Source organism: Centroberyx affinis, unplaced genomic scaffold (genome assembly GCF_046629955.1).
Source record: "Centroberyx affinis isolate AG114_WGS23_722 - 3 ecotype Tasmania unplaced genomic scaffold, CSIRO-AGI_Caff_v1 ptg003918l_1, whole genome shotgun sequence".
NCBI classification, from domain to species: Eukaryota; Metazoa; Chordata; class Actinopteri; order Beryciformes; family Berycidae; genus Centroberyx; species Centroberyx affinis.
Genome location: NW_027281752.1, coordinates 91,924 through 106,060, shown reverse-complemented (window position 1 = coordinate 106,060; position 14,137 = coordinate 91,924). Strand labels below are relative to the sequence as shown.

Below are 14,137 nucleotides of genomic sequence, written 5' to 3'. Positions count from 1 at the left end.
AATACAATCAACTCTACTTACAAAAAGTGAGTAATGACTGCTACACTTCATTTATGGTTGATTTTAAATTCATAAATAATCGAATGTGGCCGTTCCAACGAGTTAAACACCCTTCCTACTTCACACAGAAAAATAAAGGTGCTGAAAATGGTTCTTTGGAGTGATGTCATAGAAGAACCATTTCTGGTTCCACAAAGAACCTTTCAGGCCAAGGCTCTTTAAAGAACCATTTCTGCTCTCCTTTGCTTAGACACCTGCATTGTGTTTCTGTTTATCTGCCCTTGTACAGCCTCATTTGCAATTGCACAATATCTAGCCTACTATGGAGGAGTTTGGTTATTTTCCACATTTATGCCATCACCCACCATCCAATGACTAAGAATTAAGAACCTTTTAATATCCCCAAGAACAAAAGGTTATTGAAAGGTTCTTTTTCTTTGGCATCACTCCGAAGAACCATTTTCAGCTCCAGTTTGCACCTTTATTTTTCTGTGTGAGATCACTGAGATGTCATCCCATTCTTAAGTTTCATGCCTCGCCTTCAACCAGAGAAGAAGAACTAATCAGTGAAATCAGCTGGTGTGGCGTTTGTAGTGTTTGTTTGTAATGAAAACCCGCAGACTCACATGGGTCGCCTATCTCTGGGATACTATAATGAAACAAAACACGGAGGACAGACTCTCCTGTCTGGTTTCTGGTTCTGGGAGACGGTAGTAAATATTGACAATTACAGAAAAACCTGCCCTAGGCCATGAGGCGGCAGCAATAACATACTTTTCAAATCTGTAATTCAGTTAATTCCCTTTCATGTCAGAAGGTGGATTTATATCAATGCCCCAAGCAGTGTTTTATCCGTACTGATTGTATGGGACAAGGAAGAGCCTCTATCTTCAATCAAAAGCATCCATTATGTAAATTGAATAAATCTGGTGCAAACCCACATCACTGGTGCATATGCCTGGTGACAAAACAAATCGTGCCTGTGAGGCTGCGGCGGGTGAGGTCATGGTGGTGATGAGGCTGGTGCGTCAGGCTTCGGCCCTCCGACCCCAGTATAGTGTCATGAAGTCAAAGTCACATCGCTCGTCTGTTGAGAAAACCGTCCGAAGCCGCCGGAGCGTCTCTGAAACTCCTTCGGTCACTCGCTCTGTTCGCCGTCTGAACCTTGAACCGTCAGACAGGAGACAATCACACGATTCTGCTGTGTGCTCTCTGTGATCGCTCCTCTGCGCTCGTTACATCGGAGCCCGGCAGAATAAAGCCATTTAGGCTGTGAATGCGGCTCATATGCTGCACTGACATATATGTGCTGTAGTCTGTGGAGGGCCATTGTGCGACAGCCAAGCCTTGGACTGACCCTGACCTCATTGCCCCCCCACCACCACCACCACCACAACCACAGACAGGTCAGTCAATACTGAATGGTGCTAGCTACTGGACCTGACACCAGGCTGAAGCAGGGCGGGACAGTAATGAATTTTTTATGGAGGACATGCTACGCTGAACATAAATCATATCGCTGTTCTCCAAAAGGTCACCTTTCCAGGAACTAAGAGAAACAGGCCTCGTTTTCGGATTGACGACCATGCATTATTATTTTTAGTTTATGTATACTTTCCTTAGTTTAACCCTCTCCTCAGCAAATAGAGGAGCATATAATTCAAGTTAAAACATGAAAATCACCAAAATTGGAAGTTTTCACTTGACATTGACAATAGGCTCCAGTATATTGGCATTGTGTGCAGTGTGCTGCTGGACACTGCATATACACTGCACAACTGTCAGTTTGTTTCAAGTAATATTATCTTGATATTAGTGGGATGATCTGTCTTAATTCAAGATATCATCACTTGTTTCTAGAACATTCTTGAAACAAGCTGATTAGTTTGTATTGGAAACAAGTGAAATTATCTCAGAGATTTATTTATTTTTTGTTTCTTATTTCTTGATGACTTGTTGAAATTGACTTTTTTTTTTTTTTTTTTTTTGCAGTGTTGTGTTCTCTAGGTGTTTATTCACCAAGCGTTGGCCTTGCATGTTACACTGACAAAATCCTCTCAGCCACAGCATGAGAATGACAGCCTCAGATATTATGTGCAGTATACAGCAGCACACTGCACATAATGCCAATGTTAACAACTCATTTTATTTTGTATTGACTCATATTTTTCTTCAAACAAGTCAAAAGAGAGTGTCAAGTGACTAAGATAAGATAAGATAGCATTTTATTGATCCCTTGGGGTAAATTCAGGGTATAATTCAGACTATATCTTGAAACAAGGCAGTTAATTTACACTGGAAACAAGTGCAAATATCTCACCCCAGCAGTTTTTCTTAAACTTGTTTCCAGTGATGTGGTGGTAAATAGAAAAATGAGCTCCAGTTGGTGATCAAAACAACCACTAATTATTTGTATTAGTGGTTGTTTTGATCACCAACTGGAGCTCATTTTTTCAAAAAACAAATAAATCAATTATACTCTAAGAAAAGCTTTAATTTATACAATTCTTACCTTTTCATCTTTATAGACCCTATCCTCATATAACTTATATTGATTTTATAGGCTACTCCTTTATTTATACTCCTCCTAGTGATGTATACTATGAATTTAGATCCTAAACATGACAGCCTATGAAAGGTTGGTTAACGCTACTTCCCTGCATGTTTGAAGAAAAGCCTCAGTAAGATGGACATTTAGTTTTTTTGCAGTGGCAGTAATCTAGTGTTTTTAATCTCCCCAGTTCCATAATTACGCGCGAGTGTTGCGGGGATTTAGGGGTTAAAGAAGGGCATTTGACTCGCTAATTCCCATATCTGCCACATGGTGGGGACCGGAGGAGATTCCCCTGCTGGCGGTCGTGTTGTTCAGTTTGCAGACTGCTGCTGCTGCTTTGTTGTTCCTGCCGAGGTCAGTCAGTCCGACCAGCAGTCCAGTGCGCACAGGACCGGGACAGCTCTCCACCGCAACTACATTTCTCCGCAGTTTAGCGCAAAAACGTAAGTAACCATCTACTCCAACTCATTCATCCGGGAAGTCTCGTAAACCAGGCTTGTAATCTGAAACTTTTACAACGCTTTCCAAGTTATGTTTTTTCGCACACGAGAGCGTATAGACTACTTCTGCAGTTGGAAACGTGATTGTGTCCAAATTGATCATGTGGACGTTGAGCGACTGATTGGTGAATTGTGATCAAAAGCATATTCCCGACCATTTTATGAGTTTCATTCTCTGAAAACGGCTGGTGATGTGGCGCCTGTGGAAATGATTTATGTATTGAACACAATACAGAGCTTCACTGGAGACCACTTGTTGCTTCCTGAGCGTGGAATTATAAGGATCTATCTGACTGGGCAGACTGCGGTCCTGAGACACTGAGCATCAAAGATTTGACTTACAAGCTGGAAAAAACTTAAGCTCTTAAATCTTTTTAAAACATTTAACCGCTAAAGGTTCTTTTTTTTTTTTTTTTTTTAAACATAACTTTGCACAAGCATAAGGTAACATTCAAAGATCATGAAGAGATGGATGACTCAATTTTGATAAAAAGAAAAAGTCAGATAGAACCTTATAATTCCAAACTCACTATTTATTGGAAGTTTTCCATTATAAATATCTCTGGGCTGCTTTCATATGGTTTCACTTTAGATTGCTGCAAATAACTTGGTGTTAACATAGGCTGACTACATGTAAGTAGAGGACTTTAAAGTTAGGAAGTATGAGTTTGTTTGGTTTTTTGTTTATCCTAATGGCAAATGAAGCCAACCTCATTATATTGACATCCTATTGATGAATAAGCTCTGTCACTCTGAGGCCGTCTGTTAGGACTGTAGGACACCAGCAATCCTCAACCAGCAAGGTAACTGGTAAAGTGTTACACAGGATTAATCACAGAAGATGGCTAGTGGAGGTCCCTTACTGGGTATCCTTCACACACACACACACACACACACACACACACACACACACACACACACACACACACACACACACTACATACATACACTACTGTTTGACCAACATGGGTTTTTGGGTTTCCCCCAAAGTGTATTCCTGTCAGGATGGAAAAGCCCCTACAGCATTGAGACCATCATGGGACACTAAAACTCTCCACTGAAACCCAGACTGATGAAATTCTTTTAGTGTCAGCAGGTCTTTAAGGCAGGTTGATCCACCACACCTATTCAATGGTAGGTGAAACTCTGGGATACATTAGGCAATTAAACGAAGAACTGATTTACAAAAACATGATTGAACAATCAAATTATGTGAATAAAATGTGCAAAGAAACTAAAATTGTCATTGCCAGTTTAACAGATTTTTCTGTATCTGTGGTCAGTAGACGACATGACCGGCCAATATCTGATATTTAGTAAAAGGTTGATATCGGCCCAATATATCGGCAAACTGATTAATCGGTCTCAACCCTAACACACACACACACACACACACACACACATTTGCAGCACATTTCCATTAGCACATTTACAACATTATGGACTCTTTTATATGGGTATTGATTGAGCTGGTTGACTTTTTAAAGCTCCACTTCCGCAACATGGGGCCGTTTCATGTTTATGAGGACATGTTAGTGTTACAGATGTGTATGTAGGTCAGTGCTGTGTGTGTGTGTGTGTGTGTAGCTGGTGTGTGCAGGGTGGCATTGCAAGTCAGCCAGCATTTCAGATTTCCCCCCCCCCGGCCGCCTCGCCTCTCCTCAGGTCCTCCATGTGCTTTGGTGGATCTTTCTTCAACATCTGAGGCTGTAAATCTGTTCAGCTGGTTGTGCTTTACTCCAGCTGAAGGATTCTGCATGACCTTAATTACCTTTCCATATACTGGAGAAAACTGTTGAATGTTGAATGGATTACACTGTGCTGGAGTTAGCAGCTGCTGGTGGTTAGTTCTTTGGATTGCTGTCAGACAAGGAACCAGAATGTTTTCAGAGTTGTTTTATTTGTACTGCACCTTTACAAATCACCACATGTGAGCCGTGTACCAGTTTGGCCCCATTCTGGACGCCATTTTTTTTAAGGCTCATGTAACAGCGTGAGGTTTTTAACAAGACAACTTCAAGTGAAATCCATGTCTGTAAGTCTAATATGTCAGAAAAGTGTTCAAAGGAGCACTGTGCATTGATCGGCAGTGGATTTTTCTCCTCTTGAAACAATGAGAGCTATCATTTTAAGTCAGACAGGACAAGGCCATGACTCACAGATAGCACAACACCAAATAAATGCTGCATGAGTCCATAACCTGTTTACCCTGTTCAGTGGAATTACCCTACAGGTAATTATGGGGCTAATAGAGTTCAAGCCATCTGAACTGCTCACAGTTCATCCACACCAAATGCCAGGATAGACTCAAGTAACCTTTTGCTCACAAGTTGTCTTCTCCCTCTTGTGTAACTCTTCATTACCTCCATCAAGGAGGTTATCACCATTGTCCTGTGGGAAAAAATAAAAAAAACCCTGCATCTCCAAAATGTAAACTTTTCATGAACTAAGAAAAGCAGCCTTGGTTTTAGTTTTGACCAGTATACAATTTAGAGTTTATCCAATGGGGTTTCAAAGAGTTTCATAAACACCAAGAGTTCCCTCAACTCATAGAGGAGCATTTTGTGCTTCAATTTTGTGGATTTTCATTTTTTAACTTCAGTTGGACTTCTGAGGTTTTCACGTGACAGCAGTGTTTTATTTAGTTTTGGCCCCTGTTAGTTTGTCTCTGTCAGCAGGATATCTCAAAAACGTATTTCCATGACATTTGATGGACAGATAGCCCTTGGGGCAAGGAGCAACAGGTTTTCTGGTGTTGATCCGGATCTGGGATTTCCACCATTTGATGATTATCGCTTTTCAGCCATAACTTTGAAACTTTGAAGACAGAGACTTGATTCGGAATCCTAAGGGCATGTTTGCAGGCTCAAAAAAACGTAAAATGTAAGTGATGGGACTGATGTCTTTGGATGTAACAGCAAGTTGGAGAATTGTTCAGCGTTGGTGTCGGTGTGTGCTCTCCGAGTGCATTCTAGTGTTAAGATAGACATGTTGGAAACAAACTCAGTATGGAGAGAATGGGCAGAGCTACAAGCCACTGCGGTCTGAAATCTGGTGCTCCAGGACTCTTGGGACTGTTTACATGCCTCAAGTTGGAGGAGTGAGTGGTTGGGTCTGAGGCGAGGGAGGGTGAGCCTAAACAAGCATGAGATTTTTTTTTTTTTTTCCCCCTCGCTAAGGGTCTGGAGCGACTCCCTCTCTCCCACACCTCCCCATCCTTTCACCCCTGCTGGAGCGTTGTCATGGAAACCCGTGCAGCTCGCTCCTTTTTAAATGAGTGGGAATGAAGTTGTCTGGGAGGCCCAAACCGGTTTTGCCATGGAATGGTTTTACGTTGAATTAATTATAATAGGGGTGTCGGAGTGGGGGGGGGGGGGGCTGTAGGGGTTTACTTGCCGACAAGCCGAGGCAGTACCTCTCTTTGTTTTGGTGACACCCCCCCTACACACACACACACCCCACAGCCTTTGGTGATTCCCTTGTCCTGCTTACTTACTGCGAGGTGTGGAACTAGTCCTGCGGTGCCTTAACCTCAGGATAGCTTTACGTCGTCTAAACACGGCTAAAAGGCGTCTCAGGTGTCCGCTGTGGCTGGAAACAAGGTCTCACGGTGAGAAAAGGCCGTCTTTCAAGCGGCGTGGCCGTTATTGTGCTGAGGAAATGTAAGGCTGGAGCGGCCCTCCGTGTGTCAAGTTTCTCCTTTTGTCGCTGGAGAGAAAATTGTGTCTGAAAGCTGCCATTGTTTTGGTGGCCACTCAAAGCGGGGCCCTGTGAGGCAAGAGGGGTGATGGAGGGGGTGGGGGGGGCATTATTTGAGGGGTGTGTGTGTGTGTGGGGTTGTCGTTGTGCGGGGAAAGGGGGTGGAGGGGGCGTTGTCAGTCAGGTTGTTGCCAGTGGAGTGTGCGTGTGTGTGTGTGTGGTGTTAACTAGGTGTATTTGGGTCTCATAGCTAGACCAGCTGAATGCTGATGATGCTTAACCCCCAAAACCCTCTCCCTCCACCCCCCCACCCCAAAATGGCTCTGATGGACCACAGCACCATTAACAGGGAGAAGCCTGTTTTCAAGCCTAATTAGACCACAGCCAGGCTGCTGCTTGACAAAGACCAAGAGCCTGTGGGAGACACGAGCAAAACTGTTGACCAGTGTTATGCTTTTTAACAATAAACACTAGCAAAAATGTCAAAATAAAAGCTTGCTTTGTCCCTGCTGTCCTAAAATCTGAGATTTAAATTTGAGACTACAAATAGATATTTAGCGGTTATGAAAAGAAGAGTGAGTTATGAAAACAAAAGAGTTTATTGTTGTTGTCGTTGCCCCACGCAGCCTCCCACACAGTTCTGGATGAGACAAAGAGTGTGTAAGTGATGTGGACGCAGTGTACTGATGCTGCTCAGCAACACTGCATGGTAGAAGCTTTCGGTATCATCGCTGTCTGTTCAAAACCATGTATCTCCAAAATATCAACTTTTCAGCAACTAAAAGAAACACTCTTTTTTTTATCTTGATCTGCAATGCAATTTTGAGCTTATCCAAAGGGTTTGAGCCAAAGAGATCGGATAATTTTCCCAACCCATGCAGTAGCGTGTAATCCGTCAGTTAAAATATGTAAATCGCCAACATTGGAGTTGCAAGATTTTCATACCACAACAGCGACATGCAAAACTGTAACACACATGGGACAACTTACTTCGGGGCATTTCACAAATTCCCAGTGATGACAACCTAGAGTTTGCCATTTCTAGTATCTCACTCACTATTCGTCAGTGTTATCAAGATGTAGAATTTATGATTGTCTTATCTAGCTTTTTTAATATCTCCCTTTGCCTATTACAAGCCAAATACAGCAGATTAAACTTTTAAAGGAGAATACTGCTGTCATTTTGAGTTATAATCCGTTTATTTTTGTCTACATCTGGTTTCCTCCAATCGTTTTGCAAGGCATGCTGTATGTAATATGATTTTTTCAGCATTCACAAATGTTTTGTCATGTTTAAAATAAACTTTATGGTGTCAAACCTAGCTTGAAATTAACTGCTGTCCTCCCAACTAACAAAGACTCCCTAAATAGAAAGACATGGATGTGACGGTAAAGTTTGTGAGGCGACATGTTTTTGAGGGATTGGCTGATTATCAAATCCAAGAATACAAACTCGATACTTGTGTCTTTGTGGAGAAAGTGGATGTCAGCTGATTGACAGGAAGCAGAGCGGAACGTAACGCAGCGCTGAGATGAAAACCCTCAACTCAGCTCAATGAAAGGAGAAAACAGAAAGTTTGACCAAACCAAGTGAAGGCCTCATGTTTACTGTAATGGATTCTCTCGCTCTGTGGAAGTTGTTTTTCATACTGTACAAGAATTAATGGAGGTGGAAAACGAGCGCTGATATCTCCAACTATGCTGACTGTGTGCAGACACCAGCAGGAAGAATGGAGAGCAGAGGGGAACCTGGACCATTGGCACAAACTTAAAAAAAACACACCAGTATTATCAGTCAAGAGTCCACAGTGTTTCTGTTGCCTGGTGAATATTTTAGATGGCACATTGCAACACACCTCATCAGATTGGACACTGGGGCCGGTTGAGTTACATTTTCTCTCTGGGACTGCTTGTCTTGCTCAAGTGTGTGTGCACAGAGAAACACACACACACACACACACACACATACTCAGATCAATGAGAAAGTCCCTGTGTAAGCTCCCACACTGCCTTCATCTCTGACCTTGACCAGCGTTGCTCTTTCACTCATGAACACAAAGACGCATACAGATCCACTCATTCAGAAAATGAAACCTGCCCTTATCTTGCAAACAAGTTTATGTTTCTCTTGTTGAGTCTTGTTGCGTCATTCAGTGCAGATGAGCTGTCTGTTGTTGTGCCTGGTACAACCGGAGCCTTTGGAGGGGAGGAGGAGGAAAGCTGAAGTCAAGGAGAAAAAAACAGACAGTTGAGTGGAAGGGCTTGTTTGTCACGGCTCAAAATTAAACCAGAAGAGAAATGAAAAAGGCAGTCATGTGACGCGAAGTCCCTTTAACCCTGCTTTAGCTTCCTGGGATAGTTTAGGGTGCCAAAAAAATGGAGCATTGGATGAGACTCCTGGCACTGCAAAGGAAAAAAAAACCCTCTGGAAGTGAATGGAAAAGAGAAACAAGTTAATTGTGGGTTGAGCAGAGAGGAGCAGTGTGCAGTGACCAACCATTACAGTACTGTGTGTCACTAGCTCTTTCTTAGCTTGCTGGGCCAAAGTGCTGTGAGTGATGGGACGTGTGTCGGAGCAGCATCAGCAGACTAGCTGAGATTGGAGAAACAGTATAAAGAAAGTTGCTGTATATTTGTCTTTTGCACTGCTGAGAAGCTTTATTGACCTCCTCAAAGTGTTGTAATAGACCCTTGGTTGGTGAAATCTGCCATTCATTTCTGCTGTGAGCATATTTGTTTAAACATACAGTGTCACCACCATAAGCAGCCATTCAGGCAGTCATTTGCAGCCATTTGTCCCTGTGTGGATCCTTGTGGGACAACTAAGGCTGATGGTCTGTTTATTGCAGTCAATCACAGAAGATGCACTTTTTATAGGTGCATTAATTCCTATGAGATGAAGAGAAACCCCATGATGTAATGCAGAACAGGGACATTAAACTCAGTCTCCATGAGTTGGAATCAGGAGTTGGGGTGACTTTCAGAATGGAGAGAAGGTTATTACCAGGCTGAACCAGAGGGATGATGTGTTGATGTGTTGATGTGATTTGTTCACACAAATAGTTGCAACATGTTTGGTGCCTGAGCAGCCTGAAGGCAGAGCTGTGGCATCATGAAAAGGAGTAATTGATTTCTGTCTAAATATGGGTGTTCAATTCATGCAAAGTGAGCAGAGTTCGCCTTCTTGCATTTGCATTCTCCCTCAAACAGTTTTATTTGAAAGGCTTTTATTGCATCATGCATATTTGTGATTGCATGTTTGTGTGTCTGAATTTGTGCTACACAGAAAAAGCCAAGTTGCATAACAACCTTTCAACGAAGCTTCTCAAATTTCCCCTTGCCGGACACGAAACTGGTCATTTGCTCAAACATCTCATATAATCAGTGCAGCGCTTCAGCTTTGCCAGAGCACCTCTGTGAGGATTTATGGCAGGATGGATTTATGGTTATGATTTATAACATTAAAAATTGGATTCAGATCATTCTCATGGCAAAGGAGACACAGGCATTTCCCTGGACTCAGTAAAGAAGTGCTCAGTCTCCCACTCCCATTCTTGAAATTGTCTGTTTTTAGCCATTTGGAGCTAGCTACCCAGCTGAGTTGCTAAGTGTCAGTCAGTGAAGGGTGTGAGGTTCTGTCAAAGTATGTTGGAGGGTGACGGCTGTGTCTGTTCAGCACACAACGCTCAATAGTGAGTTCTGTGTGGCAACTTGTATTCCCACTGACCACGGCTACACTGAGGCAGGCCAGAATGAACTGGCAACCCAGTTACAGTCTATGTGAACTGGGTCAAAAATTATGGCAGGACAAATTCGACCTGCAGGCCTTCAGTTTGTGTGTAAGAATAATTCTAAAATCTCTTTAATGACATTTTGTCGTCTGCATTGTAATATGGTGTCTACATGTGTTACACTTATGTGTCTCTGTGTCTCTGTGTCTCTGTGTCTCTGTTCTAAACAGCACATTCACAACTTTTACTGCCTTTATAATGTGCTCCAGATTGTGTAGAGCAGCTCTCTGTTCTATGGAAATAATTATTGTTGTATGTTTCTATTTCACTCTCTGACTTCGACTTGTTGCACATTTTTGTGCCGACGTAGGCAAAAGATGCATAAAAACATGTCTATACAACAAATTTGGGTAATAAATTAATTAAAACATCATGTGCATTCCTGATGCAGACTTGCTCCTTTTCATTCTGCCGCTGCAGCACAAAGTAGCTCTGTGCCACTAGATTTCTAAATTTAAACAACAGACACTAAACTTTTGTTACAGGGTTTCTTTTGTTTTTATTCCCAACCAAAAGCAGTTGAATGCTTTTGTCCTATTTAGAACTTCCAAACTTTTGAAGTGTAGGATCTTACGAGGAAACCTTGAAGGCATCATCATTTCTGAGAAATCGTGTGACTGTGCATAAAAAGCTCTAATTCCAGCTGTTGGCTTCGACTTTAAAATTCATGTCTCTTTTCTGTTCCAACTCTTTATTTATGCTCAGAAACAAACCCAACAATTTTTGGAATGGAGTCCTGTGAATAAATGGCTGCTGTGTGCTGCGTATGCGTGGTTCTTGAGTTTTAGGCCTGAAAACATCAAGACTGAAGTTCACTCTGATATGGGGCTTCGGTTTTTCATGCAGCGTCTCAAGACTTTTTCAGCCACTTGCTGTGCAGCATCAGAAGCTGACCCGTTATGTTGTTGTGGCACGCACTGGCCTCAGTCTGTTGTGTTCGTGGTCGATAATACTTTCCATCTGGCCCTACTGTGGTGCTTTGCCAAAATCTCTTTCCCATCGCACATACACACACTTCCCTCTCTCATCGCAGGTGCCCCCCCCCCCCTCAAAACTGGCACAGGCAGCCTTGTAACAGTAACCCATTTACTGAGATGGGAATATGGGTCGGATGCACGGGCACTGTACTCACGCTACAACGCAGCACTGCCAGGAGGAAGTATTGAGCCGCCATATTTCATCCAGATTTTCATAGATTTATTGGCCAGTGAGAAGCCATTACTGTACAGAGGGAATGAGGAAGAGAAGGGAGATAGCTGCAGGGAGATGGAGAGAAAGAGATGCCGCGTTTACGTCATGTCGGATGTAGCGTAAACACAAGCAGCCGAGTGGGGAAAAAACATTCACGTCACTTTCCTAGTGCTAAGTAGGACATGTGGACTTTTTCTTTTTTGTGGGCTCCGATATCTCCCACTTGGTGTCATGAATTGCAGAAGTGTGTCAACACAGGCGGCAAACACTGCAGCGAATAGCTAGTTCAAGATAAGAAAAATCTGAATTATTAGCAGTAATGCAGTCAGCCCTACTTGCGGAAAGCGAGTAATGTCTGCTGCAGTTCATTTAAGGTTGATTTTAAATTCATAAATACAAATGATTTTGGACGTGGGCGGTCCAACAAGTTAGACAAACATGTCATCCTGTTCTTTGGTTTCTTCCAATAGGACCAGTGGTGGAAGAAGTACTGAGATCTTTTACTTAAGTAAAGCAATACAACAATGTAAAGATACTCCATTACAAGTAAAAGTCCTGCATTCAAAATCTTACTTAAGTAAAAGTACATAAGTATTGGCAGCAAAATGTACTTTAAACATACTCATTATGCTAACTGTCCCCATTTATTATTGGAATATTAATACTGATTTATTGACATACATGTACATGTAAGCAGCATTTTAAAGTTGTCAATTTGAAGCTAATCTTAACAATTTAGCTATACTTTTGGGTAGCCTAATCTATAACAATGCTATTTTATAGTTATTTTATAAAGATGATCAAATGTTTTAAATATAAAATATTGATCTGAAAAGTAACTAGTAACTATAGCTGTGAAATAAATGTAATGGAGTAAAAAGTACAATATTTCCCTCTAAAATGTAGTAGAGTATAAGTACAAAGTAGCATAAAATGGAAATACTCAAGTACAATTTTGAGGTACTTGTACTTTACTTAAGTACAGTACTTGAGTAAATGTACTTAGTTACTTTCCACCACTGAATAGGACATGAACGCGTCAAGAGAGACCAGGGGAAGGTGAACCGTGAGCATGACGAAGAAATAATGCTTTATAGAGGCAGAGACAGAGGAGTGATGGATGCAAAGAGATCAGAGAGTGAATTGGGTGGATTTGAAACTGGGAACGACCCTGTGAGGCAGAGGGGCTAGAAAGCGTGAGAAAGCAGGTTAGAGAGGATATCGCTCCGCCCGCCCCCACCCCGCCACCCCCCACCCCCCCGCCCCCGCCTCCTCCCTCGCTCTGCGCGGAGATTGAGGTTGTGTTTTACTGGTTGTGCGGGTGTAATCCTGGAGATTTTAGCCCCCCCCCAGCCCCTATCATGACCAGCCAGGCCAGCTTAGCCAGCGAGGTCTGTGGTTCTATGCATCTGTCACCACTTGTACACATCAAGCTCATCCCCCAGAGCAAATCTGGATATACACACAGACCCACACACACGCACGCACACACACACACACACACACACACACACACACACTGGCGACTACTAAACCACACAGACACAATATAACTTGTGCCCCATAACTAAACTACGTGCCATTTGCCTCTGTATATGTAATTTTGTATTGTGACCGTCAATTTTCATTTTTTTGCAGATCCAGCACCATGGGGAAAGGCTGCACAACGGCAACCAAGTACTTCCTGTTCCTCTTCAACCTCATCTTCTTTGTGAGTATTTTATGTTTACCGGTGACTCATGGACATGACAGTGTGCTATTAAAGGAAAAATCCACCCTGAAACACTTTAACACTTTAGCACAGCTACTGGTGATGTACCTTGCATTTCTGGGCCCATGTTGTTGTTGTTTGGTGTATTTTTCTTATTCCTGTGGATAGCTGGCTAAACATAGACAATCTGACATCATCGCCTCCTGCGATTTGAAAATTGCAGTAGGCCATATTGCGATTTCGAAAATCGCAATCGGAAAATTTCGACTAATTGTTCAGCCCTAACCAGAATGCAATGCAGCCACGAGACGGGTTGGGTTTCGAGGGATGCAACTTTCACTATTTCTCAACTGGAAAAACTCATGCCGCTATTGCTATAACTCTCTCCACCTACACATACTGAATACAAGTTCCCACCCGTTCTCTCGGGTTGTCGAAAGGCATTCTGGGAAACGTAGGGAATCATTACGTGAAGTAGAAGTAGACGAGGCAGGTTGAGGGAAGGTGGGTACACCAAAAAAGTTAATTACAACACTAACCTGGAATGCATTGAACATCACAGATCGATGGTATATAACAGTGTAAGAGGATCTGAAGGTGGAATTTTCCTTTTTAAGGCTTATTTATTGCTGCATTGTCGCTGTAAGCTGCTGTATGTTGGACAGCCTGAGAGGAGCAAATGTCAGCCACC

General features: G+C 42.5%; 1 protein-coding gene across 1 annotated transcript in view; it reads left to right on the top strand.

Annotated features, from left to right (window-relative positions):
- The first annotated feature begins 2,863 nt into the window (after positions 1 to 2,863).
- Positions 2,864 to 14,137, top strand: part of LOC139663111 (CD82 antigen-like) — a 28,612-nt gene continuing 17,338 nt past the window's right edge. Inside the window, exons 1-2 of the mRNA XM_071541651.1 lie at positions 2,864 to 2,997; positions 13,374 to 13,446. Of these exons, the coding sequence (XP_071397752.1) occupies positions 13,384 to 13,446 (63 nt within the window). The 5' untranslated portion in view covers positions 2,864 to 2,997; positions 13,374 to 13,383. The remainder of the gene's footprint in view (positions 2,998 to 13,373; positions 13,447 to 14,137) is intronic.